Genomic DNA, 25746 nt, shown 5'->3' on the forward strand with positions numbered 1-25746 from the left:
ACCATACCTGTATTATTGTTTGTTTAGTGTCCTGTTCCACACAACAAAATTATACCTATACCAGTGTATGTTTAGTGTTCTGTTCCATATTACCAAGCTTTACCTGTACTATTGTATGTTTAGTGGCCTGTTCCACATGACAAACCATACTGGTTGGTTGGTTGATCTGGTGTTTTATGGCACAAAGCAGATAGGCTATTTGTGTCAAACATCTGGTAAAAAGTTAAAATTAAAGTAAATTTAGTAAAATTCATAAAAGGAAATTAAGGTAAAACAAAGTTTAAAACATAAATAGCATAAAACCAATGTTTACATCTAGTTTACAGCATTAAGAGAAAAAATACAGTAATACAAGTTGTAGAGGACTTTCTGTAGCGTGACTGTAATAATCATAACTCGCCAGGCAGACTAACAGGTAAGTACAAAAACCACCGTCAGTCACCTGAAGTTGACCTTTCCAGTTCTGGTTTCGAGTTATTTGACGTTATGTCCATTTTCTAATTTCAAATCGAACTAGATGGACTGTGATTCTTAAAAAGGAATCACATTAAAAAAGATCTAATACATAAATTAATTTTTTAATAGCACTGAAAAGAATAATGGTCTTGAAAAACTAAAAACATGACCAAGATTAACAGTGTCACCACCACCAATAACACTGTCTAGCGTTAAGGACAAACCTTAGGACAAACCATGTTTAAAATGGTGCCGCCGTTGAGAGTCGTAACGATGCCACGAAAGTAAAATGTGGCTTATTGTGACCTGAATGTTACACAGAGAACACGCTGATGCATCAGTTCCAGATAAAAGAAAACAATGACTTGAAAAACTGTGACCAATGCGTAGTCCAGTTAGAACAACTTCCTCTTTCCGATCCTTACGGAAGCAAGACTGCCAAAGTCCAATTTAGGGTTTTATTTGGAAAAGCTTGTTTTCGCGTTGCTCACTCCAAGTCGACTGCCAACTGGCATGGAGTCAAGCCTTGAATACAGGACCATAGTCTATGTATGAAACAGACAATGTGGTGATTGTGCCAGAGCAAATAGACTTAGCTGCGGTGTTGGCGAGCTCGTTCCCGCGAATACCAACGTGGTCCAATATCCAAATAAACTGGATAGAAGTAGATGTTATAGAAATGGGTCAGTCGGTTTTGAATATCGGCGAGAACAGGGTGTAAACGAACGTGAAGCGATTCTAGGACCAGTAGAGAACTAAGCGAGTCAGTGCAGTTTGAGTACTGCTTAGCTTCTATGTGATCCAGGGTAACAGAAATGGCGTATAGTTCAGTAGTGAACACAGAAGCTGTAGAGGGGATTCTGCATACAACCACCAAACCATGACAGAGCTCACACAGTCACCTGATGTCGAATCATCTGTATAAATAAGAATGGAAGGATGGTTCAAAAGATGTTCAGTAAATAACAGACAGTATTTCCAATCAGGAGTGTCTACTCTTCTCATATGACTTAAAGATAGGTCACATCTGAGGACTGTAAGAAACCACGGTAGGATGGGCTGACCAGTGGATACAGCAATGTTATCCAAGGACAGACCCAGTTCATCCAACTGTGCCTGGATACGAAGGCCAAAAGGGGCAATGGCAAATCGTCTATTTCTGAAAAAGAATGGTCCATTTAGGAAGGAAAACACAACCCCAGGTGGGATGCTTTGATAAGGAACGAAGTTTTGAAGCATACAGTAAAGAGAGTTGCAAATGGCTGAGGTTCAAAGAAGGTTCATGAGACTCTGTGTATAACCTCTGAATGCAGAGACTGCAATGCAGAGCCGAAGTCCTTGAGGATGAATGGGGTCCAACATATTTAAGGCCAAGGTCCTGGCAGAGCCATAGACCAGTGATTCATAGTCGTGTTTCGATCGAATAAAAGCACGATATATCTTTAGCATAGAACACTGATCTGCTCCCCAAATGGTGGAAGAGAGGTCATGGATGATGTCCAGTGCTCTTGTACATTTCACCCGTAGTTGTTTGATGTATGGTATAAAAGTCAGCTCATGGTCAAAGATAGGCCCAAGAATTTTGTCTCAGGGACCACAGGAAACACAACTTCGCCGACACGGAGTTAAGGATCAGGGTGAATACCCTGTTGACCCTAAACGTGTATGCAAACGGTTTTATAGAAGAGAGGTTAAAGCCGTTTGCCGTGGTCCACTTCAATAAACGATTGAGAGCATTCTGTAGCTGTTGCTCAATATACCTCATGTTCGACGACTGACATGAGATGTGAAAGTCGTCGACACAGAGCCTGTTTGCAACAGTTAGAGGGAGTTGTTTAGTGATGGCATTAATTTTTATACTGAAAAGTGTGGCACTCAAAACACAGCCCTGAGGAACTCCAAGTTCCTGTAGGAAAGAACGGAAAAGTGTCGAACTCGCAAGAACTTAGAATCTCCTTTCCATTAAAAAATTTTCAATAAAAATGGGCAAATGGCCACATAACTCATATATATATATAGAGAGAGAGAGGCCTCGCAAAATTCCATACCTTCATGTTGTATCACAAGCCTTTTCAATGTCAAAGAATATTGATACAAGATGTTGTCGTTTGAGAAAGGCTTCTCTGACGTTTCAAATCGAATCAAGTGGTCCACGATGTAGCGCTGCCGTCGGAACCCACACTGGGTGGGCAAGAGGAGATTGTTGATTCGAGGAACCAAATAAGACGAGCGCTGACCATCCTCTCTAAGGTCTTACAGAGACAGCTCGTCAAAGCAATTGGAAGTTAGTTTGAAGGAATCTTGGGACTCTTCCCAGGCTTAGAGAAAGGTACGACAATTGCCTGGCGCCAGGCATCAGGGAAAACATTCTTATGCCAGATCCGGTTAAAAACAATCAGAAGAATAGCAAGAGAAACAGAATATAGATGGCGTAGCATTTCATAGTGTACATCATCAGGTTTAACTGATGTACTGCCAGACCAATGAAGGGCCAGTTTGAGTTCTACCAGTGTAAAGGGATGACTATAGTCACAGAGACGATCAGCTCGAAAGGAAAGAGATGATCACTCTGCCCGAGTCTTGATGGTTAAGAAGTTGGAGGAAGAAGCAGAAGTGCTAGATACTTGACAAAAGTTTTCACCTAGAGTATCGGCAATGCTCTGGTTATCAGTTACTTCCTGGCCATCAGAAAGCAAGATCGAGAGGGCGACAGAGTGATATTGCCTACTGACCTTTCGAATCTTGTCTCAAATGACTTTGGAACTGGTGATAGAAGATATACTGGTTATGAACTTAATCCAAGATTCCTTCTGGCTTTGACATCATACCCACCGAGCATGTGCACAGGCCTGCTGAAAAGCGATGCGGTTCAAGAGCGTGGGATATCTATGGAAAGTATCCCAGGCCAGATTTTGAGTCTCATTGCCATGTGGCAGGCAGGATTCCACCATGAACGAGGATATAGTGGAAAACGTGTTGAGGTTTTAGGAATACATTGAGCAGCTGGTTGTATAATTCAGTCAGTTACTGCTGCCACACAGTCGTCTATTGATGTCTTACAGACGATGGCAGGATCGAGTTCTGCGAGAGCAGTGAAAAAGGGCCAGTTTGCTTAATCGAGCTTCCACTGGGGCACGCGGGTCGGGTGGCATCGACCACGGCCAGTCTCTCTCAAAAATATAGGAAAATGATCACTGCTTAGTGGATTATTGTCAACCCTTCATAAAAAATGGGAGAATAATGAAGGGGTGCAAATTAAGTGATCAATAGCATTAAAGGACTGGCTAGGTGCATGGAAATAAGTGGAAGAACCAGTATTGAAAAGAGAAAGGTTGTGATCAGAGAGCACACACTCTACAGAGCGACCCCTCCCACCAATATCAGCACTTCCCCAGAGTGGATGATGACACTGGAAACATCTGAGACGGTTTGGAATGTATGGACGTTACCAGCAATTAAGATAGTCTACCTTGATGGTGGCAGGCGGACGTGGTGACGTAAATGTCAGAATGAGGACATTGGTCGGCACTATAATTCCATCTTTGTGAGTGTATATACGCCTCACTGCAGAAACTCCTTGGGTGGAAAAACCAGAAATAATCTCTAACTCTGGGATGTTTTTCAAATCCCTCTCAACAATAACTCCTCGTGATAAATTCAAAGTAGCATGAGGTGTAACCTCAAAAGGTATATCCTCAATTGCCTTTGAATACAAGAGGAGTTCATTGAGTTGAGATGTGGATGTTTCCACCAATATTTCACCAGATCGGAGCTTCTTTACTGACTTTGGAGAGCCAGTAAGTCCCTCTAGTCCATTCTGAATGACAAAAGGAGATATTTTCCCTAAAGGTTTGTCTGAAAGAGAATGTAGTATAAGAAAATTAGGTTCAACAGGTGTTGAAGATTGCTGCTCAGAATCTTTAAGACGTGGTCGTATACCAATGTACTGTTTCTTCACTATTTTATTTAGGTTTTTATTTGGATGATCCATAATGAAAAAAGGAATATTTCGGTGCCCACTGACCCCACCCACCATGGAGCCCTACGAGGGAATGTACTACAATATCAAACAAGGGCACTTCAGCAATGCCAGGGTTTCGTGAGCACTATACCCAAACACCAGCATCAGATACAATGTTCCCAACACCTGTTGAAAACATCCAACACTGGTACTTGGTTGACCCTAGCCCAAGTGGACCAGTCAATTTACCCGAGGGGCCAACCCATGGCCACCCGTCAACAGGAATTCAAGGACAAAGTGGTGTGTTAGGGTCGCCACGCAAGGCAAACACATGGGTGGATGTTTAGATCCCAGAGGAGGTAAACTGAAAGAACACAACCTTCCCTGGGAGGTCCCCTCACCACGTACAGAAATCCACACTGAGGGGCAAACCACACCTGCACCAATGTATGTTTAGTGCCCTGTTCCAGACGACAAAAACCACACCTGTACCAATGTATGTTTAGTGCCCTGTTCCACACGACCAAATCATACCTGTACCAATGTACGTTTATGGTCCTTTTCTGCATGACCAAACTATACTAATATCAGTGTATGTTTAGTGTATTGTTCCACATGACCAAACCATACCTATAACAGTGTATGTTTAGTGTTCTGTACCACGTGACTAAACCATACCTATAACAGTGTATGTTTAGTGTTCTGTTCCACGTGACTAAACCATACCTATAACAGTGTATGTTTAGTGTTCTGTTCCACGTGACTAAACCATACCTATAACAGTGTATGTTTAGTGTTCTGTTCCACGTGCCCAAGCTCTACCTGTACTACTGTATTTTTAGTATCCTGTTTCACATGACCAAGCTGAACCTGTGCTACTGTATGTTTAATGACCTGTTTACCAGTGTCTGTTTAGTGTTCTGTTCCACATGTCAAATTTGTACCTATACCAGTGTCTGTTTAGTGTTCTGTTCCATATGACAAAAGTATATCTATACCAGTGTCTGTTTAGTGTTCTGTTCCATATGACAAAAGTATACCTATACCAGTGTCTGTTTAGTGTTCCGTTCCATATGACAAAAGTATACCTATACCAGTGTCTGTTTTGTATTCTGTTCCATATGACAAAAGTATACCTATACCAGTGTCTGTTTAGTGTTCTGTTCCATATGACAAAAGTATACCTATACAAGTGTTTGTTTAGTGTTCTGTTCCATATGACAAATGTATACCTATACCAGTGTCTGTTTAGTGTTCTGTTCCATATGACAAAAGTATACCTATACCAGTGTCTGTTTAGTGTTCTGTTCCATATGACAAAAGTATACCTATACAAGTGTTTGTTTAGTGTTCTGTTCCATATGACAAAAGTATACCTATACCAGTGTCTGTTTAGTGTTCTGTTCCATATGACAAAAGTATACCTATACAAGTGTTTGTTTAGTGTTCTGTTCCATATGACAAAAGTATACCTATACCAGTGTCTGTTTAGTGTTCTGTTCCATATTACAAAAGTATACCTATACCAGTGCCTGTTTAGTGTTCTGTTCCATATGACAAAAGTATACCTATACCAGTGTCTGTTTAGTGTTCTGTTCCATATGACAAAAGTATACCCATACCAGTGTCTGCTTAGTGTTCTGTTCCATATGACAAAAGTATACCTATACCAGTGTCTGTTTAGTGTTCTGTTCCATATGACAAAAGTATACCTATACCAGTGTCTGTTTAGTGTTCTGTTCCATATGACAAAAGTATACCCATACCAGTGTCTGTTTAGTGTTCTGTTCCATATGACAAAAGTATACCTATACCAGTGTCTGTTTAGTGTTCTGTTCCATATGACAAAAGTATACCTATACCAGTGTCTGTTTAGTGTTCTGTTCCATATGACAAAAGTATACCTATACCAGTGTATGTTTAGTGTTCTGTTCCATATGACAAAAGTATACCTATACCAGTGCCTGTTTAGTGTTCTGTTCCATATGACAAAAGTATACCCATACCAGTGTCTGTTTAGTGTTCTGTTCCATATTACAAAAGTATACCTATACCAGTGTCTCTTCAGTGTTCTGTTCCACATGTCAAATTTGTACCTATACCAGTGTCTGTTTAGTGTTCTGTTCCATATGACAAAAGTATATCTATACCAGTGTCTGTTTAGTGTTCTGTTCCATATGACAAAAGTATACCTATACCAGTGTCTGTTTAGTGTTCTGTTCCATATGACAAAAGTATACCTATACCAGTGTCTGTTTAGTGTTCCGTTCCATATGACAAAAGTATACCTATACCAGTGTCTGTTTAGTGTTCTGTTCCATATGACAAAAGTATACCTATACAAGTGTTTGTTTAGTGTTCTGTTCCATATGACAAATGTATACCTATACCAGTGTCTGTTTAGTGTTCTGTTCCATATGACAAAAGTATACCTATGCCAGTGTCTGTTTAGTGTTCTGTTCCATATGACAAAAGTATACCTATACAAGTGTTTGTTTAGTGTTCTGTTCCATATGACAAAAGTATACTTATACCAGTGTCTGTTTAGTGTTCTGTTCCATATGACAAAAGTATACCTATACCAGTGTCTGTTTAGTGTTCTGTTCCATATTACAAAAGTATACCTATACCAGTGCCTGTTTAGTGTTCTGTTCCATATGACAAAAGTATACCTATACCAGTGTCTGTTTAGTGTTTTGTTCCATATGACAAAAGTATACCCATACCAGTGTCTGTTTAGTGTTCTGTTCCATATGACAAAAGTATACCTTTACCAGTGTCTGTTTAGAGTTCTGTTCCATATGACAAAAGTATACCTATACCAGTGTCTGTTTAGTGTTCTGTTCCATATGACAAAAGTATACCCATACCAGTGTCTGTTTAGTGTTCTGTTCCATATGACAAAAGTATACCTATACCAGTGTCTGTTTAGTGTTCTGTTCCATATGACAAAAGTATACCTATACCAGTGTCTGTTTAGTGTTCTGTTCCATATGACAAAAGTATACCTATACCAGTGCCTGTTTAGTGTTCTGTTCCATATGACAAAAGTATACCCATACCAGTGTCTGTTTAGTGTTCTGTTCCATATTACAAAAGTATACCTATACCAGTGTCTCTTTAGTGTTTTGTTCCACATGTCAAATTTGTACCTATACCAGTGTCTGTTTAGTGTTCTGTTCCATATGACAAAAGTATATCTATACCAGTGTCTGTTTAGTGTTCTGTTCCATATGACAAAAGTATACCTATACCAGTGTCTGTTTAGTGTTCTGTTCCATATTACAAAAGTATACCTATACAAGTGTTTGTTTAGTGTTCTGTTCCATATGACAAATGTATACCTATACCAGTGTCTGTTTAGTGTTCTGTTCCATATGACAAAAGTATACCTATACCAGTGTCTGTTTAGTGTTCTGTTCCATATGACAAATGTATACCTATACCAGTGTCTGTTTATGTTCTGTTCCATATGACAAAAGTATACCTATACCAGTGTCTGTTTAGTGTTCTGTTCCATATTACAAAAGTATACCTATACCAGTGCCTGTTTAGTGTTCTGTTCCATATGACAAATGTATACCTATACCAGTGTCTGTTTAGTGTTCTGTTCCATATGACAAAAGTATACCTATACCAGTGTCTGTTTAGTGTTCTGTTCCATATGACAAAAGTATACCTATACAAGTGTTTGTTTAGTGTTCTGTTCCATATGACAAAAGTATACCTATACCAGTGTCTGTTTAGTGTTCTGTTCCATATTACAAAAGTATACCTATACCAGTGCCTGTTTAGTGTTCTGTTCCATATGACAAAAGTATACCCATACCAGTGTCTGTTTAGTGTTCTGTTCCATATGACAAAAGTATACCTATACCAGTGTCTGTTTAGTGTTCTGTTCCATATGACAAAAGTATACCTATACCAGTGTCTGTTTAGTGTTCTGTTCCATATGACAAAAGTATACCTATACCAGTGTCTGTTTAGTGTTCTGTTCCATATGACAAAAGTATACCTATACCAGTGTCTGTTTAGTGTTCTGTTCCATATGACAAAAGTATACCTATACCAGTGCCTGTTTAGTGTTCTGTTCCATATGACAAAAGTATACCTATACCAGTGTCTGTTTAGTGTTCTGTTCCATATGACAAAAGTATACCTATACCAGTGCCTGTTTAGTGTTCTGTTCCATATGACAAAAGTATACCCATATACCAGTGCCTGTTTAGTGTTCTGTTCCATATGACAAAAGTATACCTATACCAGTGTCTGTTTAGTGTTCTGTTCCATATGACAAAAGTATACCTATACCAGTGTCTGTTTAGTGTTCTGTTCCATATGACAAAAGTATACCTATTCCAGTGTCTGTTTAGTGTTCTGTTCCATATGTCAAAAGTATACCTATACCAGTGTCTGTTTAGTGTTCTGTTCCATATGACAAAAGTATACCTATACCAGTGTCTGTTTAGTGTTCTGTTCCATATGACAAAAGTATACCTATACCAGTGTCTGTTTAGTGTTCTGTTCCATATGACAAAAGTATACCTATACCAGTGTCTGTTTAGTGTTCTGTTCCATATGACAAAAGTATACCTATACCAGTGTCTGTTTAGTGTTCTGTTCCATATGACAAAAGTATACCCATACCAGTGTCTGTTTAGTGTTCTGTTCCATATGACAAAAGTATACCTATACCAGTGTCTGTTTAGTGTTCTGTTCCATATGACAAAAGTATACCTATACAAGTGTTTGTTTAGTGTTCTGTTCCATATGTCAAAAGTATACTTATACCAGTGTCTGTTTAGTGTTCTGTTCCATATGACAAAAGTATACCTATACCAGTGTCTGTTTAGTGTTCTGTTCCATATGACAAAAGTATACCTATACCAGTGTCTGTTTAGTGTTCTGTTCCATATGACAAAAGTATACCTATACAAGTGTTTGTTTAGTGTTCTGTTCCATATGTCAAAAGTATACCTATACCAGTGTCTGTTTAGTGTTCTGTTCCATATGACAAAAGTATACCTATACCAGTGTCTGTTTAGTGTTCTGTTTTATATGACAAAAGTATACCTATACCAGTGTATGTTTTGGGTAACATTTAATGTTATGTTTCCAATGATTAAGCTATTTGTATACCAGCATATATTTCATGTCGTAATTCACCATTTGTGTCATGCTTCATATGAGAATAATTCATCTATATGAGATAGCATGTTTTGTGCTGTCAACACATACACTAAATAATACTTTATTATTATTATTAATAGGAAGAGAATGAATCTCAGTTTGTATGAAACAGTTACACCTTCACTACAGGCTGATTCAGTTGATATTAGATTCAAAGCCAGTATAAGCTATACTGCTTTACCTGCCCTTGAAAGAGACCGTTAAATTACAACCTCATAATAATGAAAAATGATACAAATGGATATGTGCATATGACAGTAATAAAAGATAAGAAAATTAGTTTCAAATTTGTGTTCTATAAATAAGAGCAAGTGTGTCATTAATTTTAACTTTCAGTGCAAAAATAGTGTTGTTACTACATGTTCATTGTCATAATGTGTGCATTACATGTTGTTGTAATGCTTACTTGTAATGGATAATCACCCTTGTAGGAACAGTCGAGAATATACAGTTCAACAACTATGTTATTGTAGATCGTACGTTAACTGTTGCCTTAAAAAGAACAATTTGTAGCCTGTTATATCCTAATCATTAACACAAACCAGATCTCTCAGACACAATGAAGGCTAAAGTACTGATATGTCAACACTGAATTACTTCAACCAAAGAAGACTCTTTGTGGAAAGAAAGACTAAAATGTCTAACAGAAGCTTGAAGTGTATAGTAGGTACTCGTGTTTGCAGTGTGGTTACAACATATCACCATAATTATGTCTTTATAAACATGCAATGAAAACAAGTTTCAGACATCATGAAGACACAAATTCTTTTTTTAGACTGAAGAACAAATTTTTGTAATCCATCTTGCTAAAATGTCTGTGAAAGACATTCTCTATTTTTATGGCAAAAAACTCGCTGATTATCACAAAAATAAAGGTTTAGCAATTTCAACACAATTTGATTATAGTTGTTTGGAGACATAAAATAACATAGTTTCCATTTGTATGATCTTTTACTTACCCAAAACTTGTTTTTTTTGAAAGTGAAAACAATTACAGAAAACTGTAGTAATTATGACGTCCTACGTTCCACAGACGCTGGTTTTTGAATGTTTATAGTTGTACAGTTTGTTAATAAAACAAAACAATAAAAACATATCTACAGGAAAAGATCAGCAAAACAAAAATTACTTGACAGTAATAGATCTTGGATATGGCAAAAGCAAGAAGTTTTTGCTTGTTTGTTGGTTTTTGCAAAAGAACATTTTCCTGCTTCTAGATTCAGTGCCAAGTCGAGGTCCAGATAACAAAAAGATATTGCTTGTTTGTAATGGAAACGTTTCTTATATCTAGGTCCATTGGATGGTAAGCCAAAGAGATACTTCCCTGTGAAACAATGTTTTCTTACATCTAGGTCCAGTGTCCAGGTCAGAGAAAGAGGTGCTTCTCTGTAAAAGAACATTTTGATACATCTAGGTCCACTGCAGAAGTAAATCAAAGATTAGAATCTTTGTAAAGGAAGCTTTTCCTGGATGTAGGTTCAGTGTCAAGGTAAGACAATGAGTTAAATCTTTGAAAAAGAACATTTTGATACATCTAGGTCCACTGCAGAAGTAAATCAAAGATTAGAATATCTCTAAAGGAAGCTTTTCCTACATCTAGGACCAGTGTCAAGGCAAGACAAGAAGTTACATCTTTGATAAAAAGAACATTAACTTACATCTGGGTCCAGTGCCAACGAAAGACAAAAAGTTACTTCTATCTAAAGGAAAAACTTTCCTACATCTAGGTCCACTGCCAAAGTAAATTAAAGACTATATTCTCTGTAAAGGATAATTTTCCCACATCTAGGTCCACTGCCAAAGTAAATTAAAGACTATATTCTCTGTAAAGGATAATTTTCCCACATCTAGGTCCACTGCCAAAGTAAATTAAAGACTATATTCTCTGTAAAGGATAATTTTCCTACATCTAGGTCCACTGCCAAAGTAAATTAAAGACTATATTCTCTGTAAAGGATAATTTTCCCACATCTAGGTCCACTGCCAAAGTAAATTAAAGACTATATTCTCTGTAAAGGATAATTTTCCCACATCTAGGTCCACTGCCAAAATAAATTAAAGACTATATTCTCTGTAAAAGATAATTTTCCCACATCTAGGTCCACTGCCAAAGTAAATTAAAGACTATATTCTCTGTAAAGGATAATTTTCCTGCATCTAGGTCTAGTGTCAATGTAAGAGAAACAGAATATTTTCTACAAAGGAAGATTTTCCTACATCTTGGTCCAGTGTTAAGGTAAGACAAAATGATGATTCTCTTCAAAAGAACATTTTCCTACATCTATGTCAAGTGTCAAGGTAAGACAGAGTCGTTTCTTTGTAAGGGAAAAGTTTCTATACCTAGACTAGATCCACTGTCAATGAAAGAGAAAGGATTGCTTCTCTGTAAAGACAGATTCTCCTTCATTTAGATCCAGTGTCTTGGTAAGAAAAATAATTTCATCTCTGTAAAGTAAGAGTTTCCTACAGCTTTGTCCAATGTCAATTTAACAGATGGAGTTGCTCCTCTGTAAAGGTAGCTTTTCATACATCTACAGGGAGTGAACAAAAAATAGCTCCCTTAAAAAATGTTCTTAACTTATTATATGTTTTATTAAATAACAGAAAAACATTGTAAAATTGTAGGTTTTTGAAATGCACTCAATGAGATCTCTTCAAACGTGATCTCAAATCCTAATATTAACACTGGATGTTGTAAACACCTAATACTAACACTGGATGTTGTAAATACCTAAGGTTTTATTTTCTCATAAACAGTGTTGTACACCTGCTGTAGTCTCTTAGATCTCACTTCAATCAGCCTACAAAATGATCAAAGAAATTTCTCTACAATAATGATGTGTAAATATTAAACTCAAAGTAACACAAACCAGTTTCAGAAGTTAATATTTAGTGTGCATTCCCTTGGATATCAGTCCTACTTCACATAAATGTGGCATGCTTTCAATTAATATGTGTCGATATTCCTGAGCAAATGACAGCAATTCTTCTATGATTACTTCAAAGAGTTCATCTCCATGTTCGGCTTGCGATCTTTTGTTAATCGGTTTCACCCAGCTCAAACATTTTCAGTCAGATTCATATCAGATGGTCATTCCATAATATCAATTTTCTTATTTCTGTGATATCTTTTAACAACTCAACAACTGCATTGTTCCATTAAATTCTCTCTGTCCTTTTCACGTGTTTAATTTCTAAAACTCATCTATGTTCCACGTATTTCACAAAAAAAGGTTTATACATGCTTTGTTCAATACATCTGAGTTTATAACATTGCTCAAGGTGGAATTGAGCAGAAAATAAAATCTTAAAAAATACCTTTAGTGTTATTTAAAGTTGACAGCTTTTTATATAAATTTACGTTATTCAGTTCAACCAAAACCTGAAGTCCAAAGGAAAATTTACATGCTGTTGAGAATGGAAACTTTCGAACAGAGAAAGTTTCTTACCCTGTATCTATAGGTTACTAAAGAAACCTATTAATGAAAAACACAGTTAAACAGAATGTGATCCAATGAACGATGTGTAACTACAGCAAGATTTGTTTTTGGTTATTTTTATAAATGGTTGAAGCATATTGTTATATTAAGGATTTGAAAGTAGAGCATGGTACGGTGAAAGAGTGGATTCATTGTACGAGTTTAGGTTTCCTCTCTTGACATATATAATACAATACATAACTGCCTTTCTCAACCACCAACCTATCCTAGAGTGACAACTAGACATCGAGAAGCCCAAAGTTTTCTGGAGCTTTCTTTATCTGGTGGACTATTTGGATCGATATCAGACATTAAAGATGACACTTACCTGGGTGTGAACTGTAACCGGAAGCTCCGAATAAAACGGCAACCGCTTAGTCCATTGCACTAATTTAAACACTATATTATCTCCTATTTGGCAGAGTTTTTCAGACAGTTCAGATTTTACACTTAAAAGATCGTGCAAGTTGCTCAGTGTTGCAACGTCTTCGAAGTCATCGCATTCAATCAACTGGGTTATCATACTCAGAGCTTGTTCGACTGGCATTTGGCGGTCACGAGAACTGGTGACGCAATTTTCAAGGCGATGACGTAGGTGCATGACATCGGCAGGATTAGTGAGAGCTGTTTTGAGAATTTGGCCATTTGCCCACTGTTGTTGAGGGTAGCGGGCTGGTGGTTTTGGTTGTTCCTGTTTAACTTGACCGTTCTTCTGTCCCTTCTTGTGTTTTTTGTATTTTACCTAGCGATAGAAAAAGATAAAACATGTTTAAAAGAATCCCTTAGGGGAGGACAGCATAATTTAAATCTATGCTGTGCTTACTGCAAACTGTGTTCAATGGGACGGTAACTGGACACGTTAAGGTTTTCTGTGAACACGCTTCTTGTATGTGGGTAGTATTTGGGTATGTTTCAGCCCCAACGGTTGAAAGGGCGAGCATGTTCGATGTGACGGGGATTCGAACCTGCGGATTACGAGTCGAGTGCCTTAACCACCTGGCCATGCCGGACCTTAATGTTTGTTATTATTACTGAATTTACGTTTGATTTATCGTAGGTGTACCTTTAACTGCTAGACAATTCTTAATGATTTTTTTTAATCGATATACTGTAAAGGGTGAGTTTTATCTTATCCCACTACCAGTTTCTGTTGCTTTTATAACCACTGAATCTGCATAAGCTTTATCCACCAAGTCCAGCACTTAATCAAACTGATAGCAGTTGATCTTTTCGTTGATTGCAGAGACTTGCGAGTTAAAAACACGTTCCAATCGGTTATTCCAGCAGTTTCAAGAATTAATGCATTAATACTTATCAATAAACAACATTTAGTATGCTGCATTTAAAACCACTGGATTAAATTTTAAAATGTGATTAATTGTTTGTTTGTGAATTTCGCACAATGCTACTCGAGGGCTATCTGTGCTAGCCGTCCCTGATTTAGCAGTGTAAAACTAGAGGGAAGACAGCTAGTCATCACCATCCACCGCCAACTCTTGGGCTACTCTTTTACCAACGAATAGTGGGATTGACTGCACATTATAACGCCCCCACAGCTAAAAGGGCGAGCATGTTTGGCGCGATGGGGATGCGAACCCGCGACCCTCAGATTACGAGTCGCACGCCTTAACACGCTTGGCCATGCCGGGCCAATGTGATTAATAAGATGTTTTACTAGTCATACAAGGAGTGTGGCTAAACAAAGATTAGTATTTAGAAGCTGTGGATCAAAAGGTCCAAGGTTCGAGTTCATGATATATCGTTGAGCCCGATCTGGATTTTTACTTTTAACTGTGGGCATGTTATAAACGTAACAATCAATCCATGTAGGCATCAGATGCTGCAATTATAAATTATAGGCAGTTTGGGTCTGTGTTTTGGAGGACAGGTTGAACATACCAAATACCACCGTAGAGGATAAAACTAAGAAAACAAAGTCATTGCTGGAAATATAAAGTTGAATAGTCGTTTTTGTTACTATTATTTTTATATACGAACAAATCGTTGAAATAATTAGGTTTGGTTTCACATTTTAGGGCTGTTTCAACACAAGAACTTTTGAATGTATGTTTAATACCACCATGCCAATGTCCTGCAAGGTAGAAAACCTCAGTCATCTATGAATGCATTAACGAGTTAAAATATTCAATATCTTGGTTAAAGTACCTTGTTAAAAAGTAGATATTTGTGTACAAATAGAAAGGCGCATTATAACTATTAAGAGTCATAGGTTATCTGGGTCGTGAGTGAAAGCTGTGCTACATCAGTTAAAATTGTGAATTATTTTGTTATGTGAAGGCCGAACAAGTGCAATAACATATACTTTTTGGGTTTGGCTGTGTGTAAAACATAGACTGAAAATTATTAAATAAAACCTTTGGCTCACTGGCTATATAGAAAACAAAGATGTACCACACTATCTGAAACATCGAGGTGTCTAGTTATGTAAAACAAACAAGCATGCCAAACTATCTGAAGTCCGAGATGCCTGTAGAAAACAAAAATGTTGATATATTTGTTCATCTAGATAACAAGTCAATGAATTATCATTTTTACTATATTCATAACCTTGTATATGTACGTGTTACTATTATTCTATATTGTAATATATATAAATGCACGTATACATAACAAAAACAGTTTTCTAAAACAGTGGTTCCACTGTGTGAGTTCTATTTAGAAAAGTCTAACATGTTGATCTTGAAAGATCCTCTCAGACGAGTGAGCAATAGTTTTAAGTTGGGTAAACTTTCTCACCGGTTTTAAGTTGGGTAAACTTTCTCACCGGTTTTATGTTGAGTAAACTTTCTCACCGGTTTTAAGTTGGGTAAACTTTCTCACCGGTTTTAAGTTGGGTAAACTTTCTCACCTGTTTTATGTTGGGTAAACTTTCTCACCGGTTTTAAGTTGGGTAAACTTTCTCACCGGTTTCAAGTTGGGTAAACATTCTCACCGGTTTCAAGTTGGGTAAACATTTTCAGCGGTTTAAAGTTGGGTAAACATTCTCACCGGTTTAAAATTGGGTAAACTTTCTCACCGGTATTAAAGTTGGGTAAACTTTCTCACCGGTTTTATGTTGGGTAAACTTTCTCCCCAGCTCTATGTTGGGTAAACTTTCTCACCAATGCACTAAGTCAGGTCCATAGATTTAAGCTGCGAAAGTTTCTCTCAACAAGAATAATATATAACAATTTACACAGATGTGCAAAGTGCTTTGATACGTATAATTCCCGTTACTTTCATGTTATTACAGTTGATGTTAATTATAAAACAGTTTTTTCGTTTTGTTAAAAAAGGAAGCCATTTTACGAGTTTAGATTGTTAACTTTTGTTATGTATTGGGTAAGGTACAGATAATTACTGTTACTTGTACCGCTGGGAAACTAGGTTTCTCTCGAGGTATGCGATTGAACACATAGAGGCTTCAATCAACACATCATATTCGAGTGGTGGGTACACAGAACCAACAAATAATTTCCGATAGAAATGTAGTAGGCACTTAATTTCTATAATTAACATTCTCGGAACGATTAGTTTCGTGTGTCAACTTATAACTTTCCAAGCTGATTAGAATGTTATTAGACGTTATGCTTCGTAAGCGAAGCACCAACAATAGTAACGCAACCTAACGTAACCTCGATTGCAGCGTTCGACGAATTCGTTCACAGACACACAATTACGGAGCAAGAACAAAAGATGACATAAAATTTAAATTAAAATCCATATGAAGAAAATGTCAAATAATTCTAAAACCAATAACTTTATAATGTTTTCTTATTTTATAGGTTTTCACTTACACGTAATTCTAGAAACTTCCGTTACTATGTTAACTTATGAGCCCGAGAAATACGTTCTAGAAATCTCTAGAAACAGATTTTACTGAAATGACCCAAAACACGGTTTCTGTGAGACTTAGCGCCTATATCCAGACATGTTCTCTCTCGTTCAAATAACACATAGGAAAAATATCTACAAACTTTTTATAATAAGTCACTGTAGGGCATATTTGTATACTCAATTAAGAATATCTTGTTATCCGTGTAGACTTATTAACACTGATTAAGGTGTCCAAGCTTCCACGAGATCGATTTTATTGGCATCATAAAGAGACGGACTGTGGAGCGATTAAAGCTGGAAATGATTATCTAAAGGCGTGGATTAAGTGTTTCCATCCCTCCAAACGCTTGTAAGGAAAATACGTGGTATAAATACGTGATTTCTCGAGAACTTTCACCAGATGCTTGCGTAACCTTCTGAAAACCAAACAGGCAGTAATTTTCTGTGTTTTAGAACAGTAGTTGTGGGTGAAGGTTCGTGTTTATACCCAGATGTACACGTGCGTGACGAAAAAAAATAATTAAAGCATTATGGTATTATAATTACGTAGGACAGATCGATAGAGATATTTAAATATACATACATATAGAGATAGATTGAAGTTATATAGGTAGATAGAAAAGTGTACCGTTACACAGACACCGGAGATGTGTAGAATGAATGACACACATGTAGATCACTGGCGTCACAAAGTAGTTGAGAATTCATTTAGAACAAAGTTTTTGCTGCGATTCCTGGTACCCGTTTCTTTTACAATAAACCTGACTTTTATGGGCTGACACATGAACAGCTTCGTGAACTGAGTTAGTTGAACACGTTATTTTGTCAATTATACCGGTTTATGGAAAATGTTATGGCACAGTTTTACAACCATTGTCTTTTGTCTAAACACTTTTTCTTTGTATATCCCTGCGGATATGAAATTATTAATCCAACTAGTTGATTTTCGTAATAACTGTTAAGTGGCACGAAATTTTACTTTTACCTTTTCCATATACGTTCATGAAGCGCACTTACATATATATGTTTACATCTTTCATATAATTTATTAAGTGAATTAGCTCGTATATCGACCATGTTTCTATAACTGTCATTTCAATTATTCTTTAAAATATTCATGGATTAGTCTAGCTACCTTATAGAGATTGTACACAGCACCAGAGTTCCTTCCACCTGGCATTCTGTCTTCTCTAACAGCTGAAAAAAAAACGAAAAGTATTTTCTCTTTCAAACTGATACTACAAATTATAAGACACTGAGTCAGAAACCTTTTTAAGAAACTCGAAAATCTTTGTCTTTAGTTAAACCAGTAAAATGTTTATAGATTCTCTGTCCATTTAAAATTCGAACAAAACTAAGATAAAAACATATTTATATTGGACAGCTTTAAGTTATGTAAAGATAGCTACAGATTATTGTCGTTGCTTGAAAGCATTTTGTTCTCCAAAGATCTTGCTTTTTCTACGTCTGACTTCAATCTGACAACCTTAATTGGAAATAGCCATATTGGTTAATCCTTTGAACAGTTTCTTTGTTTTTTGAATTTCGCACAAAGCTACTCGAGGGCTATCTGTGCTAGTAGTCCCTAATTTAGCAGTGTAAGACTAGAGGGAAGGCAGCTAGTCATCACCACCCACCGCCAACTCTTGGGCTACTCTTTTACCAACGAATAGTGGGATTGACCGTCACATTATACGCCCCCACGGCTGGGAGGGCGAGCATGTTTAGCGCGACGCGGGCGCGAACCCGCGACCCTCAGATTACGAGTCGCACGCCTTACGCGCTTGGCCATGCCAGGCCCCTTTGAACAGAGATGATCCTTTGAAATACAAATAGCACATGAAAACCAGTTACATCTCCAAAAAGAATACATAACCTCTTGATCTCAAGCAGCTTCTTTAGACGAAAAAATGCTTTGATCCCAGATAGCCTCTTGCAACTAGATAATCCTTTTAGTTTGGATAACTTCTTAGAACAAAAGAACACCTCTAAGACCAGATTATTCTTTCTGTCTTCTGGGATCAGATAACCCTTTCAAATCATGTTAGCTATCGGGACTAGATAACTATTTATATTCAACTAACAATTTTAAACCAATTAATTCATTGAAATCAGATAACCTTTTTGGCCTCAATAACCTCTTTGGATCAGATAACCCTTTATGCCCAATTAACTTTGATATCTCAATTACCCACATAATGACCAGAAAACACTTTGAACCAAGTAATTATTTCACAGTAGAGGTAACCAACCCTTTGAAATGAGGTACACATTTGAATCCAAATAATTAACTCTGACTCCTTGGGGCTGGATAATTTTTTAACCTTAGTACTGTTTTCAGACCAGGACATAGTGTTATTAATAATAATAATTAACTGCTGTCTTTAACAAATATATTCACTAATAAGTTTTAATATTTATAGATGATAACAAAACACAAATAATATCTGTATCCATAAAAACCTCACTGCTAGGGACCCAACTAATAAAAATTCATGATGAAACAAACCTAAAATTGGCTGAAAAGGGCATTATGGTTCTTGCATGATCATTCTACAATTCCTGACCACTCAAAAAATATTTATCCATCTAGTATAAACCAGTTGCAGCAAGGTTTTAATGTTCTTTTAAAAGTCCTCCTCTAAATTACTCAGTCAAGCAAGCATACAGTAAGCCAAGAAAGATCCCTCCCATGATTGTAAAATGAGCTTAAAGTCATAACAACCCACCGAGTCATCATATTTTGGTGAAATACCCAGCTTTTCTTTTATTCCCCTGAGATCAACGGCAGAGGTACTTTGGATTAACAGTAGTTATTATGTAATAATCAAAAAACAAAGTTACTGCCAGAGACAGTGAGCTTAAAGTTCAAGAGATTTATTTTATTCATATCAGGGATATTTAACCTCCCCCTACAATTATTATACAATTAGTTTTCGTAATTTTTAACTTATGTTATGTTCTTCATCATTTACCAATTGTACACACACTCTAGTGTTTGTGGTTTATTTTTCATTATTTGTGTTCTCATTACGTTACTTCAAACCCAACAATCTGCTCAGTAAATATTTTTTTCTTTTTCACAGCTATTTGAACAACTTACAATTCATTATTATTATCACCCATCATGAAAGCCAAGTAAAAGTGTTTCTAGACATTTTGTAAATTTTAGATGCTTCTAATAAAATTTCCAAGAAATGAGATACCACTAATGATCCTTTTAATGAAAATATCCCTGGTCTCGAAGGGTTACTTAGGCTTAAAAGGTTGTCTGTAATGAAAGGGTAAACTGGACTTAAAGGGTTAGTTTGAATCTGGACTCAAAAGGTTATCTGTGATTGTATTGTCAGTTGGATTCAAATGATTATATGTTATAAAAGTGTTGGTTGGACTCAAAAGGTTATATGTAATGAAAGGGTAAACTGGACTCAAAAAGAAATTTCTAATGAGTAAGTTAGTCAAGCTCCTAAATTTATGTTTGATGATATGGTTAGCTGGACTCTGGACTCAAATAATTAATTGTGATCCTATGTTTAGTTGGATACTGAGTGTTATTTGCGGTTTTGGCGTGGTTAGTTGTGCTCAAGAGATTATCTGTCACTGTATGGATATTTGGACAAAAGAAAGGTCATTTGTAGTACAGAGGTTAGTTGGGTTCACAGGTTTATCTGTGGTGGTGTGTAGAGTTGGACATTAGGGTTATCTATGATCAAAGAGTTTGTTAAGCACAAAAAGCTACAATGGTTAAAGGTTTATTTCTAGTCTTCAAGGATTATCCGAGTTCCAAAAATTATTCTCTATGACTGTGTCCAGTTCTGTTCGTCATCTTGAGGTCAGGAATCAAAGTCAAAGCAACTCTAATCTTGGAGACATAAATCTAACCTAATCAGAACAGCATTGTGAAACGTGTTTTAATACTTTAATTTCTAGCATCAGTAAAAGGATGTACCGATAGGCTTCACTCAAGTCAAAATGTTCTACTAATGCACTTACGTTTTGGTCCATCATTTTATAATGTTTAATGGAAAATTAATCTTCAGTAGATTACTTTTCTACATATCAAAAAAACGTTGTTTTAATACGAGAAGCAGAAGTGTGTAAGAAAAGAGACGATTCTAAGGTATCATTGTTGGGAGAATAGGGGGGCAGGTAGGTATTTGGGGGGCTCCTGGATGCGGTAATATTTCGAATATTGCATATCATGTGTCAATTTGTGCGATAACTAAAAAGATACAAACAGCAATATACAGCCGAATCTTTACACTGCTTAATATTGGATGATTCTGTATTTTTGTGGGTTTTTTTATTTACTAGAAATTGGAGGTTCCTTGATGAAGAATTTTGCTCCACTCACTAATGCCTTCCCTGATAATAGTGGAACGGTTGGTATAACTGTCTTTCGACTGTCGCTATCACCCTTTAGGTAGAAAAATCATAACGTTGATCATAGCCAACAGAATGTGGACACCCGACCATCACACCCATATGTGCTTGTTGAATATCTCATACCAAAACCATGGGCATTAATATGGAGTTGGTCCATTCTTCGCTGCTGTAACAGCCTCCACTCTTCTGGAAAGGCTTTTCACTAGATTTTAGAACATGGCTGCGGGGATTCGATCCTATTCAACCACAAAAGCATTAAAGAGGTCGGACATTAATGTCGGGCGAGAAGGCCTAATTCGCAGTCGGCTTTCCATTTCATCCCAAAGGTGTTCTATGGGGTTGAAGTCAGAAATCTGTGCAGGTCTGTCAAGTTCTTTCGCACCAACCTTGGCAAACCGTGTCTTTATGGATCTCCCTTTGTGCAAGAGGGCATTGTTATGCTGAAACAAAAACGGTCCTTCCCCAAACTTTTGCCACACAGTGGAAGAATTCTCTAGAATGTCATTGTATGCTGTAGCATTAAGACTTCCCTTCACTGGAACTAAAGAGTCTAGCCTAAACCATGAAAAACAGCCCCAGACCATTATTCCTCCTCCACAAAATTTTACAGTTGGCACCATGCATTGAGTCAGGCAGCGATATCCTCGCACCTACCAAACCCAGATTCGTCTCAGACTGCTAGATAGTGAAGCGTGATTCATCACACCAGAGAACGCGTTTCCATTGCTCCAGAGTTCAATGGCAGTGTGCTTTACATCACTCCAGCCAAAACTTAGTATTTCACATGGTGATCTTAGGCTTGTGTGCAGTTGATCGGGCGTGGAAACCCATTTCTTGAAGCTCCCGACGAACATTTCATGTGCTGACATTGCTTCCTGAGACAGTTTGGAATAGTGAGTGTTGCAACTGTAAACAGACGATTTTTACGCGCTTCAGCACTCGGCTGTCCCGTTCTGTGAGCTTGGGTGGCCTACCGCTTCGCGGCTGAGCTGCTATTGCTCCTAGACGTTTTTACTTCACAGTAACAGCACTTACAGTTGACCGGGGCAGCTCTAGCCGGGCAGAAATTTGCCAAACTGACATGTTAGAAAAGTGGCATCCTATGACAGTGCCACGTTTATATTGTACCCATTCTGTAGCATTGATATTACAACATCTTACCGCGCGATTTTTTATTTATTAAACAAAAAGCATTCATAACATTTGCAGCTTAATTTTACAGTAAATGAACTGTTTGTTTTTTTAATGTAGCGCAAAGTCACACGAGGGTTATCTGCGCTAGCCGTCCCTAATTTTGCAGTGTAAGACTAGAGAGAAGACAGCTAGTCATCACCACCCACCGCCAACTCTTGGGCTACTCTTTTACCAACGATTGGTGGGATTAACCGTCATATTATAACGCTCCCATGGCTGAAAGGGTAAGCATGTTTGGTGTGACGGGAATTCGAACCCGCGACTCTCAGAATACGAGTCGAGTACCTTAACCACCTGGCCAGGCCGGGGCCTACAATGAATGAAAGAACGCATGAATTGTTTTATAACACTTTTTTCTTTCTTTCCTTAAGATCGTCTTTCTGGTTTCAAATAATTCCTTCTTAAACAGAAGTTGTTCAAGCGAGGTCATAAACATATTAAAGAACAAAAAAGTTATAATAAAAAGTATAGGTAATGATCGAACTTCTATTCTGTAAAACAAATAACAAATATTAATAAAAAGCTCTATTTTTGTGCACGAATAAAAAGTAGTACAGATACATAATACCACAGATTTCAACTGTATTATTTGGATATTTTGAGATGATTTAGAGACTTAATAATCTAAGTTTCACACCTAAGTAGAATCATTTTCTGGAAATTTACTTCATCCAAAAATTAGATCAAAATTCAAACAAATCTTCTGCAATTTGTTGGAGCTTTATTGTTTGAATGGTGAAATAATAGTCTGACTTAAAACACAAAATGGTCAAACACCAATAATCGCAGGATCAGTTAGTGACCTACTAGTCAATAACTGACTATTATTGGCTTCGTCAGAGAAGTATTTTCACTTCTGAGCCATCCCTCAGTGATTCTAAATCTTCAGCTTACCTGTATAATCTAACAATTTATTCCAAAAAAAAACAACTATAAAATTTATATTATCTGCATCTCCAAAATTCTACGGCGAGACGCCAAACTTCATAGAACATTTCACGTATTTGTTAAAGGTTATATTAACATATTACAACTAGCCACTTGTAACAGTTGCATAATTTTTGTGACATATTACTACACAGAAGAAATACGTTAAAAATCAATAAATATAACCAATAATGTCACTAATATTATTAGTTGTTTTTTTTTAAAACACCTTCACACGGAAGAACATTAGAAACTTTGGAGTACTTGGAGATACATCGCTTGATTTTAGGATAAAACTTCAAAATACAGTAGCTCGTTTATAAACAAATCTAAGTATGCTCACTTGTTTTTAAATGGTACAGAGTTTCCAGAATTCACTATGAAACGTAATCTAAATATTAAACATATTAATAAATGGCAAAAAAATTAAAGTAGTCGAATTATTGACATTCCTGACTATGGATCCGTGGGTCCGTGGTTTTCTTTAGTACTTATGGAAAATCCTCCTCAACGAGTAGTCGCAGGTACGTTATAAGGGTTACGGTCATTGTACCACAACACAATCAAAGTGTCTCAATATATTTGGCATTGAGTGCTGTTGACGACTTGCTTTCCCTTTCGAACTTAAGGAAAATATTGAAGATAGACTTTGCGTGGTAGCATTGCGAGCGAAAATTCTAAACGAATAGTACTAAATAAATTCAGGAAAATATTCCGTAATATTCGCTAACTTCCTACTTGTGTGCTAAGGCTCGGCGGAATAACAATGAAAAATGCAATCTTCCTTGTCAGTTTTGCGCAAATGAAGAAAGACAGCGAGTTAACATTACAATAATACTTTCTTCTCTTAACCTTGTAAGAAGACTTGAAGGAATAGCACTATTGGTGGAGCAATAGTAAAAGTGTCTCTTTGTCCAAAACTAGAAATTAAATTCATCAAATAACACAAAAAGTTATTCCAATGTTGCAACATTGAACAGACACAGCGGAATATCCCTAGAAAAATAGTTCCTGTATGCATGTCATTCAACTGACTCAGTAAAGGAGCACTATAAATAGTTCCTAATCATACACGAGTAACTAAACATAACGGATTAGCATTGACAAATAGTCCCTTCTTGTGACTCATAGTATTGACGATAAAAGTAGTTCTTTCATCACAAGAGGATCAGAACACGTCGTCTCTTAAACACAAGAAAGAGAGAAAATAAATTACTATGATACACGAATTTGTCAGGGACAAAGAAATGTATCAGTTTAGTTTGAAGGCAAAATCTCCTTTGCAATTCTGTTTATTCAAAAAATGTATCAGTTTGTTTTGGAAAGCCAATCCCCATCACAATTCTCCTTGTCCGTAAGATGTATCAGTTTGTTTTGGAAAGCCAATCCCCATCACAATTCTCCTTGTTCGTAAGATGTATCAGTTTGTTTTGGAGAGATAATCCCCATTAAAATTACCATTATTCGTAAATGTTTGTTTGTTTTGGAGAGATAATCCCCATTAAATTACCATGAATCGTAAATGTTGGTTTGTTTTGGAGACCAAATCCCCATTATAATTAACGTTATTCGTAAAAGGTTTCAATTTCTTTTGGAGAACGAACGCCCCTCAGAGTTCCAATTATTCGTAAAATGTTTCAGGTTCTTTTGGAGACCAAATCACCGTCATAATTCCTCTTATTCGTAAAATGTTTCAGTTTGATTGAGAAACCAAGCTCCCATCATAATTCCTCTTCTTCGTAAAATGTTTCAGTTTCTTTTAGAGACCAAATCCCCGTCAGAATTTCTCTTGTTCGTAAAATGTTTCAGTTTCTTTTAGAGACCAAATCCCCGTCAGAATTTCTCTTGTTCGTAAAATGTTTCAGTTTCTTTTAGTGACTAAATCCCCGTCAGAGTTCTTCTTATTGCTAAAATGTTTCAGTTTCTTTTAGTGACTAAATCCCCGTCAGAGTTCTTCTTATTGCTAAAATGTTTTAGTTTGTTTCGGAGACCGAATCCCCATCACAATTCCTCTTATTCGTAAATTTTTCAGTTTGTTTTAGAGACAAAAAAGCAACATAACTCCTCTTATTCGTAAAATGTTTGTTTGTTTTAGATACCAAATCCCCATCATAATTCCTCTTCTTCGTAAAATGTTTGAGTTTGTTTTGGAGACCAAATACCCGTCAGAATTTCTCTTATTCGTAAAAGATTTCAGTTTCTTTTAAAGACCAAATCCCCATCATAATTCCTCTTATTTGTAAAATGTTTTAGTTTGTTTTTGAGACCAAATCCACGTCAGAGTTCCTCTTATTCGTAAAATGTTTCAGTTGGTTT

At 36.8% G+C, this 25746-nt stretch overlaps 1 protein-coding gene across 6 annotated transcripts in view; it reads right to left on the bottom strand.

Annotated features, from left to right (window-relative positions):
• LOC143228848 (hormone receptor 4-like) overlaps window positions 1-25746 on the bottom strand; it is a 126717-nt gene that overhangs the window by 8888 nt on the left and 92083 nt on the right. For 5 of the 6 annotated variants that reach the window (XM_076460240.1, XM_076460243.1, XM_076460241.1 and 2 more), the window contains exons 4-5: window positions 18059-18120; window positions 13415-13828 (exon numbers count right to left, since the gene is read on the bottom strand). In XM_076460240.1, the coding sequence (XP_076316355.1) occupies window positions 13415-13828; window positions 18059-18120 (476 nt within the window). Of the gene's footprint in view, window positions 1-11961; window positions 12139-13414; window positions 13829-18058; window positions 18121-25746 lie in introns of those variants that run through there. The other variant, XM_076460245.1, reaches the window with a different exon arrangement.

This window comes from Tachypleus tridentatus, chromosome 10, assembly GCF_004210375.1.
Source record: "Tachypleus tridentatus isolate NWPU-2018 chromosome 10, ASM421037v1, whole genome shotgun sequence".
NCBI classification, from domain to species: domain Eukaryota; kingdom Metazoa; phylum Arthropoda; class Merostomata; order Xiphosura; family Limulidae; genus Tachypleus; species Tachypleus tridentatus.